Source organism: Salvelinus namaycush, chromosome 14, assembly GCF_016432855.1.
Source record: "Salvelinus namaycush isolate Seneca chromosome 14, SaNama_1.0, whole genome shotgun sequence".
In the NCBI taxonomy this organism is placed as follows: Eukaryota; Metazoa; Chordata; class Actinopteri; order Salmoniformes; family Salmonidae; genus Salvelinus; species Salvelinus namaycush.
The window spans coordinates 34,078,451-34,088,930 of NC_052320.1; the positions used below are offsets into that span (position 1 = coordinate 34,078,451).

Below are 10,480 nucleotides of genomic sequence, written 5' to 3' on the forward strand. Positions count from 1 at the left end.
GCAACACAAAACAACTCTCCCCACCCCCTCTCTATCTAGCCACTCTGCTACAAACCAACGCCAGTGGGAAGGAAATGACGGAGAACAAGGCATTGTGGCTCTACTATCTGCAAAATGAGCCACAATGGCGTCAACATGTAACCTGCTAGAGATCTACCTGAATAAAAAATATGGAAGAATCTAAAATCAGATACCACGTTTCGATAAACAATAACGTAAATTCCAAAATTGTACTCATAGGCTACTCTTTAACTACTCAAATACGGGAACATAATGCTGCAGTGTTTACAACAAATGCGTTCTGATACCAAACTGATTATAGTCTATAATACATAGAGTACTAATAATTATGATTGTCCGTGTCCCAAAACGAAGTCACACAGAGAACATCCACATTAAAACACTTATATTCACCTTAATAAAATAGATATAACCTGTATTTTCAACAGCCTGATCCTGACACATTGTTTTGTAAACTGAGGGATGGGGCTAAGGAAATGTCACCACATTTGTAGATGGAACTATGAATGCAAACCTGGACAGAGAGTTTGTGAGATTGACATGGTGATATAGTTGGAAGCTATACGTTATAGAATAAAATTACAAAAACTTGAACAGTAGACTATGCAAACTTACTCCACAACTAATGCAACCTAAATCCATGTTGCTAACAGTTCAACAAAGTTCTTCATCGAGGAACTGTTTGCAACATGGATTTAGGTAGTATTACCAGATTTTGACCAGCAAATCAGATGGAAAAGATGAGCTCCCTCCATCATCTTCTCTTCTTATATAGTATCATGATATGGGGCCCATATTGTCATAAGTGTTCAAGTTTAATATGAAGTATAGTATTGCATACTAGGTCAATCAGTGTTGGTGAACCGTATTTAGCAACCACTGCAAAAGTTTGTCAAAGCGGTGTGTCTGACGTCACACTCCCATAATGCACGCGCTCTGAAACTCCAGCGCTGCACTGGAAAACCCAGGCCCTGAAAATAATAAAATAGTTTTACAAAATATCTCAGAGAAAAGGAACAAGAACCGAATACCGAAAGTTTTAAAGGTACGTTTACGCCAATTTTTAACAGAAAAGTCCCAAATATAAGTCTGCCAGCCTGATAGTAAAAATCGACTCATGCCGAGCAACTTCGTGACATGAACTTGCTGAATTTCTTTTGCAGTTTTCAAATAGTAGTGCAATATGTCTATTTCTGTTAATTACTTAATTACTATCTGTAATAATGAAAAGCTTAACTGTTCCGCTGGCTCTCACCAAATGTTCAGATTACAAAAGTGTTAAAAAAGTATTTTTTAATGTTCGTCCTTATCTTCGCACTACGTGCCACCATTACGTTTTTTTCGATCATGAATTACATTAGCTAGTCCCATTTATTGAGTTTTCTGTTTACTCTATATTCTAATTGACTAGCGTTGCGTGAATTAGATAGTCGTTTAAAAAACACATTTCTGAAACACATCATTAAAGATCATATACAGGTTGAGCAGCTGGAGTTGATGATTAACCATATGTTCGTTGTATTTAGACACTTGATTGGTTTTCAAGTGTTAATAACATACCTTGTTTTACATTGTGTTGAGATCAGAGACGGTTTTGTAGTTAGAATTTTCTAATATAGAAAACCTTGGCTCATCATGCCACCAAATTTCCACAAGAGGGCACTATGACCTGAATATTGATCTGCAGCACTTGCACAATTATAACCATAGTTGTACTAAATCCTGAACTTCAACTTATTCAGACAGTTTTACTTTTTTCACCTGTGTAATTGCAAAAACCGCTCAACTCCATTACATTACAATTTCAAAGTAATTACAGAAGTACTATGTAATTACAGTGTTACTACCAATGACATATGTCTTTGGTTATTACACAGGTATAGGGGCAACTTAATGTCAAGTGCATTGCTTTGGGTGGGTCCTATACATGGGGTGTGTCAGGCCCCAGCTTGACTGTGGGTAATTTCATCATACAACAACTATAGGCTGATCTGTGCTTATTTGTGCTTATATATAGGGCTGTAATCATGCAGAACTGCCACTCACATTCAATCGCTTTTCTGGCTGGTGTGGCTGGATGAGACCTGGAGAAGAACCACACAACTTACCCAAGAATTACCCTCTGGAGAGACACACACACACACACATACAACTCACACAAGCTCAGGTACGCTCATACACATCCAGTCCGAGCTTTAACGGCTGAGTGTTTGACTCCTCTCCTTTCATCGCCCAGGCCCTATTGGGTTGCTATGGCAGCTGCTGCTGCAGAACCACCCCATCTGATAGAAGCTTGCACTGGAAAGGGAGACAGGCGGACAGACCCTCGCCTGGAGAGAATACGAAACACTCCACTAACAGCATTCAGCAGCACTCAACACCCCACTCTCCATTAAGGGTGCAGCCAAGGTTGTCAAGTTTGAAGGTCCTCTCTTAAAATATCCCATGAGTCTGCTCAGGCTTATGGCCCGTTGTCCTCTGCAGAAGACCCAGTGCCGTTCCCTCTGCTAGAAGATGTTCCAACAGAAGGAGCACCTGAAAAGCCACCTGCAGGCCCATGACGCCAACAGGCAGGTGTTCCAATGCCAGGAGTGTGGCAAACAGTACAGCACTCAGCTGGGCTACCGGCGCCACCTTCTGGCCACCCACACCCCCAGCTCCCTCTCTGGGGAGCTCCATTTCCAGGAGGGGGAGCCCACCCTGCTGGAGCAGCTAGGGAGCCACACCGACAGGCCTCAGCCACTGGAGGGTGCCACCGACGCCATCAGGGAGAGGAAGTATTCGTGCGAGCGTTGCGACCGACGCTTCTACACCCGCAAGGATGTGCGGCGCCACGCTGTGGTTCACACGGGCCGCCGGGACTTCCTGTGCCCGCGCTGTGCCCAGCGCTTTGGCCGCAGGGACCATCTGACACGCCACCTGAAGAAGAGCCACGTCCAGGAGGCCACACCCACCACCCCCACAGCCACACCTGCCCCCACCACACCTGGCCCCGTAAAGGAGGAGCAGAGTCCGCTGTCATGTGGCATGGGGCCCCCCTCAAAGGAGCCCATAGAGACCTTCCCCATGGACATGTACAGCAGCTACCCCCTGCAGACCATGTCCAATCCAGGCATGGGCCACCACCACCACTCCCTCATGCAGGTTTCCCTGTCCACGGCCATGGGGATGGGCCGCCACATGCCGGACCCCGCTCCCCATCCCCATTCCCACCACCACCTCCCCCAGCAACAGCAGCCTTATGGCCACATGCCCAGGTACCAGCATGGATCTACCTCATACCCCCACCCTGACACGGAGAGCTTTCTCATGGACCTGCAGAGTGGGCTGCCCCCACACCTGACCGCAGCCTCCTCCTCTACCTCCTCCTCCCCTCAGAGGGAGGTGCTCTCAGAAGCCCAGGGTGGGCCAGGGGCCGGGGACCCCCACATTCTGTCCAGGAGCCCCGCTCTCTCCTCGGCCGAGCTGTCATGCGCTGCTAACATGGACCTGGGTCCTCTCCTGAGCTTCCTGCCGTTCGGCCTGCCTCCTTACAGTGCTCATATGAGTATGGGAGGTCTGGTGATTGGCTATCCCTCTAGCTCCACCTCCACTGTGCCGCCCTCCTCCAGTCCCCTGCCTTCTCAGGCCCCAGGAGGCCTTACCTTCCTGCAGCCTCCACAACTGCACGCACCCCAGGGCCCCGGAACCCACAACAACAACCAGCTACCTCAGGGGTTCAGCAACCCTGGAATGAGCACTTCCACCTCCCTACCTCGCTACTACCAGGCCTTTCAACAGTGAGCAGCCTGATACCATGTGACCCACGTGACCTAACACCAGGCCAAGGGACACTTCAAATAGTCATGAATAAAGCCTCCGATACAATATGAGTGTTTAGAACAGGTATGGGCAAGTGAAATTTTGTTGTCTCCCTCTTGACAGCGGAGAGGGGGGGGGGGGGGATGATGTTTTAAAGTTAACACATTTTGCAATGGGGCAGAGTGAAGATTTAGCAATTTTATAACAAATTTCATGCAATTCTACAAATTTGTGCATTGATGCATTGGTGCATTGATCCGCAGGTCAGTTGCCCATCCCTGGTCTAAAATGACCAGAATACACAAGTGATACATACACTATATATACAAAAGTATGTGGACACCCTTCAAATCAGTGTATTGGGCTATTTCCGCCACACCTGTTGCAGGCAGGTTTATAGAATCGAGCACACAGCCATACAATCTCCATAGACAAACATTGGCAGTAGAATGGCCTTACTGAAGAGCTCAGTGACTTTCAATGTGGCACTGTCATAGGATTCCACCTTTCCAACAAGTCAGTTTGTCAAATTTCTGCCCTGCTAGAGCTTCCCCGGTCAACTGTTCCAGACAGCAGATGTCCACATACTTTTCGTCATGTGGTGTATATGCTTTCAATGTGCTTGCATTAAAAAAAAAAAAATTGCATTACTTTTCAGTCTTTAAAAACGATGCTCATTAAGCTTTCGGTGGCAATAATTTCCATTATGACGTTGAACACAATGAACCACCTCATCAGTATTACCTCATCCGATTAAAATAAACTTGAGCAGAAGGAGAATAGGGAGTGTCTTTTAGCAACCCAAATGTTGTTTTACTGAAACCTGTTAGAAATAGGCCAAGTGGTTGCACTTTGGAAAGATCGCGTCAGGTCTATACAATGTGGACATAAGTGCTACATGACACCTGCCACTCATCTAGATTTTTTTTTTTCAACAATGTGATTTACTTTGATGACAATGGTTATGCTAGATATATAACAGCAGTTTGCTTAACATTGTACTTTTGTGTCATCATGTAATGCTTATTTATATAAAAACTAGACACGTTTAATTTTTAAGTTCCTTTAAAGAAGTTTCCTCTTCCCAGTACCCCATTCCACTTATTTGGTCTGTTCCAGACAGTATTAGCACACTGGTTCAAGTAATCAAGGGCTTGATTATTATTATAAACTGGGTGGTTTGAGCCCTAAATGCTGATTGGCTGAAAGCCGTGGTATATCAGACCGTATTCCACGGGTATGACACATTTATTTACTGCTCTAATTACGTTGGTAACCAGTTTATAATAGCATTAAGGCACCACAGGGGTTTGTGGTAAATGGCCAATATACCATAGCTAATGGCTGTATCCAAGCACTCCTTATTGGGTCGTGTATAATATCAGCCTTTAACCGTGGTATATTGGCCATATACCACACCTCCCCAGGCCTTATTGTTTAAGTTGACCATTTAAATCAGCTGTGCTTGTTCTGGTATAAACCAAATAAGTGGAATGGCAGGGGGTACTCGAGAGGTTTGGCAAACACCTCTTTAGAGAGTTTTACTGAAATGGGTTTCATATTACTGCATATCATTGACTGTATCCTGTATTCAGTGAAATGTCACACCGATGTCTTAAAAAATGCTACTGTTGTGCCTCTTGGATGTCTACTCTCGACTGTGTTAAAGCACTTATGACGTTATGAAAGGAGAGAATTGATGTCTTAAAAAATGTTTTGTTCCTTTTACCTCAACAACATGCTCTCCTAGATGAACAGCTAAACAGAATGATGTCCTGTGGGGTTAGGGTAGGTCTATATCTTTCCAATTTACTTTGGCTCTGAGTTGTGCCATTAGATCTAAAGTGAAAATGTAGGTTTTATGAATCTAGTTGCTTTTTTGTTGTTGTTGATACAACATACAGTGATATTAATTGACCCATATTCTTTCTACCTCTATACTATTATAGTATATGTTCTTTTTTTCTGCCATATTCTGTCACCGGTGTAATCTAAAAATATAACAAGAAGTGTAACAAGCAGTACGGAAAATGTTGTATAACATCTCCTCCTTGAACATTGTCTCTTTTACCAGTTCTCATGTATTATATCCTATCCTGATATGTAGATCTCTGTTCCACGCCCATGTTTATTTTATACTTGTTTGCCGCATTCCAGACTGACTACATTGCAGATGTCTGCCAGATCTCACAACACCTGGATAGGTGTTTTAAGATATCTGCCAACTACATCATATGATATAGCAATCTGATGCACGGCTGTACAGTCGATGACGTAACATGCCACCATTGGTTGATGCAATGCACCTGTCTCCAATGTAGTCGGCCTGGAACGTGACTGTTGACTACCTCAGAAAAGAGCAACTTGTTACTCTTCATATCATTGTGTAGAGTTTATTTTTGTCAGTTCAACGAACGCACACTTTAGTACTAGATTTGTTTTGAGGTTAGCTTAGCATATTGACGGAAGGATGTTAGCACAATAATTAAGTTCCCATTATATTATGTTAAATGGTGATTTTATTGTATTGAATTGCGGTGTTGCCTGCAGTAAAATGAGCTACTATTTAGGCAAACATCCCCGTTAGCTCTTAGGACTACGCTCTAGCTGTTTGTACCATCACCCTGTAGAAGAAGTTACAAAATAAGAATTGCTCTTTTCATATTATCTTTGAAGCATTTTCTTATTGTCAGAATGTGAACAATAAAGTACCACATAGATTGATTTATTTTTCACTATCGAACACATTTCCTCTATAGATGTTATGTCATTTGTTTTGGCATGAATTTGCTTCCATACATTTCCACACGAAAAGGTACAAATATTAAAGAACATTTATGTACATTTTACGAGTCAAATGATGTGGCGTAGCCACTATTTAATCACACACCAGTTTATTTTACACAGACAGACCAAGATGAGGATCTTCTGACTGATTGTGAGGGAAGTCTTTACAAGAATGCAGTCCAACGGAAGAGGTCAGAAGCACATTTACAACATACAGTGAGCAAGGCAGGAAGCTTCCCTGCATCTCATCAACTGGTAGACCAGAATCAATTTACATGAAGTTGATTGCAGTGCAAAGACGATAAAACTACTGTAATGTGAACAATGTGTCTTCTAACCACAAAATGAACCACAGTAACATGTGTGGTGTAGGAAATCTGTTGAACTGATGATCTTCCATAGTCCCTTGGCCAGGTATTTCTTCAGCAGGACCTGGGACTTCAGTACTATATTGCTGCCCTTGGCCTTCTCTGCAATGTTGTTGAGCCACGGGCGTCTTAGACACTGTCCAGCACTTATTCGCCCTCTGGCCAAACAGGGAAACGGGTAGAAGTATTACTATTAAACTGTAATAATCACATACTTTTGTTAATGTAGTGTATATTAGACTGGCAGCATATAAGTGATGACCCCTAAGGTCCACATGTCTGTGGGGAAGGACACAAAGTCAAAGTTGACCACCTCTGGGGCCAGAAATTCAGGGGTTCTAAAATTGAGAGCTTTCCTGAGGCCTGTATCTGATTCCCAGGAAGAAAGAACATTTATTTTTAAGGTTATCTTTGAGAGAGCTGCTACCAATGCTCACAATAAAGCCCCCGACACACACACAGCTGTGGAGAAAGGAGACATTACCTTCTGACCAGCCCAAAGTCGATAATCTTCACCTGATGGCCAGTGTGATTCACACAAAGGATATTCTCCGGTTGTAAACATTGTAGTGGATAAATGAGCCATTGATTACTTTTCATGACACCGACACATGCGTGAGCGCCTCTTTGGTTCATGGTGAGTGACCACGCAGTGCTTCAAGTGGTGATGAAAATGTGACTTGTCATTTGTGACAGTTGGTGGTGGGCCTTAAAATCTGGTTTGAGACAATGCATATCGAGTCCACCATACTCACTTTCAGGTCGAGGTGGAGGATGTACAACTGATGCATGTAGCTGACCCTTTCACAGATCCGCTTGGCAAACACCATGGCATCCACGTCGGTCAGCGGTGCACTCTCATCCACGATCCTTTCAAACAGCTCTCCACCCTCAACACTGCCACACACAGACAGCGCATTGACCACCTCCACTGGCCCTTTCCATTGTGTTCTTTTATTTGATGGATGTAATGCACTTTGCTTCATCATGTATCCATATTTGTGGTGATTCTGGCTACTGTATGTATGTCTCTGAATGTGTATTTTGTACTCTAGTGTATGCTGCCAGCAAACCAAATCTCCCCTCGGGAGATCAGTAAAGTATATTAATGAATTGTTAATTTATTGATCCCTGTTAAATGATATGTAGAATGTTGGGAAGCACTACAGTGTAATGGAGTTCATGACAAGGAACATCAGAATGGAATATGAAGGAATAGTAGCAACTTACTATTCCAGAATTAACACCAGCTGGTGCTTGGCCTCAAAGACCTCGTAGAGCTGGAGGATGTTGGGATGACTCAGCTGTTTCATCGCCTGCACCTCGTTATTCACCTTTTTTCACAGGCAAATGTCAACATACAAATATGTACCTGTAAAAAATAAATATATATATATATATGTGTATATCATGTTGACATTTATCAACATGGTAAAAGACCATGCAGTGTATACATTTAACCATTCACACAATGAGGAAACCGACTCAAAGTAACTTAGCAGTGACAAGTGAGGTCCTGCCTGGCAGAGATGCTGTCCTAGGTAGTGGCTCGATGGGTGGGGCTTGGGAAATTCCCTGGCAGTTGTGGTGGACCCTTTGCTCCAGACCTCATTTACAAGACAAAACAGAATAGTCCTCAATGGAAATTGGACACATTTCCTACAAGCCTCTCATTTTCACAATAGCATGAGTGTTGTTGTAACATCAACATTGAGAGAGAAAAATCATTGTAATTTATATCCACTTCACAGCAATTCATCTCCTTTCAAATGCTGTTTGAAACTTTAATTCATATGAATCACATGGCATTGGTTGAGACATTGAAATACAACCTTTCTGACCTGTAGTGAGCTCAGTCAAACTAAGTCTGTGAATAATGATACAATACTTCCATGTGTCATTGAACACGTTACCTTTGGTCAGGCCCTCTAAAGTCCTCTGCATTTTACTCATCCTCCTCTCCAAATTGGTAGGCCTGATCACCGACAACGACGAGACAGCCTATAGGGACGAGGTCAGAGACCTGGCCGGGTGGTGCCAGAATAACAACCTATCCCTCAACGTAACCAAGACTAAGGAGATGATTGTGGACTACAGGAAAAGGAGTACCGAGCACGCCCCCACGGCAATTGCTCGGCCTCCGACCGCAAGGCACTTCAGAGGGTAGTGCGTACGGCCCAGTACATCACTGGGGCAAAGCTGCCTGCCATCCAGGACCTCTACACCAGGCAGTGTCAGAGGAAGGCCCTAAAAATTGTCATAGACCCCTGCCACCCCAGTCATAGACTGTTCTCTCTACTACCGCATGGCAAGCGGTACCGGAGTGCCAAGTCTAGGACCAAAAGGCAACAGTTTTTACCCCCAAGCCATAAGACTCCTGGAGTACGCACTACCCTCTGAAGTGCCTTGTGGTCGGAGACCGAGCAATTGCCGTACCAGGTCAGGATGCTCTCGATGTTGCAGCTGTAGAACCTTTTGAGGATCTAAGGGCCCATGCCAAATCTTATTAGTTTCCTGTTGGGGAATAGGCTTTGTCGTGCCCTCTTCACCACTGTCTTGGTGTGTTTGGACCATTCTAGTTTGTTGTTGACGTGGACACCAATGAACTTGAAGATCTCAACCTGCTCTACTACAGCCCCGTCAATGAGAATGGGGGTGTGCTCGGTACTCCTTTTCCTGTAGTCCACAATCATCTCCTTAGTCTTGGTTACGTTGAGGGATAGGTTGTTATTCTGGCACCACCCGGCCAGGTCTCTGACCTCCTCCCTCTCACTAAACTATCAGATACTGTTCCGCCATAATACTCTTCCTGTTTCAGATACTCTTTCCAATTTGTTTTGGTGTTTGTTGGTTATGCTGTGCTGTTTCATGTTACCTTGTTTCATTTTGGAATTCAAATATACAGGTTACTGCCAAAATAATGGAAACACAAGGATACAAAGTATATTGCTTCCACACAGGTTCAGTTCCTGAGTTAAACAATTAACATCCCATCAAGCTTAGGGTCATGTATAAAAATGCTGGGCAGGCAATTATTCAGGCAAATATCTTCGGGCTTAGCTGTGGTCAATTTGCAGTGTACAAATAATTGTTTTGGCCATCTGCTCCAACAAAAAAATATACAGTACCAGTCAAAAGTTTGGACACACCTCATTCCAGGGTTTCTTTATTTTTCCACATTGTACAATAGAAGACATCAAAACAATGAACACATATGGAATCACATAGTAAGCAAAATAATCTAAATATATTCAAAATTTGAGATTCTTCCAAGTAGCCACCCTTTGCCTTGACAGCTTTGCACACTTTCAACCAGCTTCATGAGGTAGTCACCTGGAATCTATTTAAATTAAAACAGGTGTGCCTTGTTAAGAGGGACACCCAAGAAAGGAACAAACCAGGCTCTGAGGGGTGGCCAATCCTCTTCTGGCTGTACAGGGTGGAGATAACAGTACAGCGCCAAGATCTTCAAACTTTCATAGATGACCAGCAGGGTCAAATAA

At 43.7% G+C, this 10,480-nt stretch overlaps 1 protein-coding gene across 2 annotated transcripts; it reads left to right on the plus strand.

Annotated features, from left to right (window-relative positions):
- The first annotated feature begins 951 nt into the window (after positions 1-951).
- On the plus strand, positions 952-4,323 carry plagx (pleiomorphic adenoma gene X). 2 transcript variants are annotated; one of them, XM_039008466.1, is made up of 2 exons: positions 952-1,066; positions 2,039-4,323. In XM_039008466.1, exon 2 carries the CDS (start codon positions 2,536-2,538, stop codon positions 3,802-3,804), a length of 1,269 nt encoding a protein of 422 aa, XP_038864394.1. In that variant the 5' UTR covers positions 952-1,066; positions 2,039-2,535; the 3' UTR covers positions 3,805-4,323. The 2 variants fall into 2 exon arrangements, with proteins under 2 accessions (XP_038864394.1, XP_038864395.1); XM_039008467.1 differs by having other exon boundaries at positions 2,258-4,323.
- Positions 4,324-10,480: the final 6,157 nt, after the last annotated feature.

What these genes read in the sequence shown, in the direction of transcription:
- plagx (XM_039008466.1), top strand. Translation starts at nt 2,536, where the DNA reads ATGTTCCAACAGAAGGAGCACCTGAAAAGCCACCTGCAGGCCCATGAC.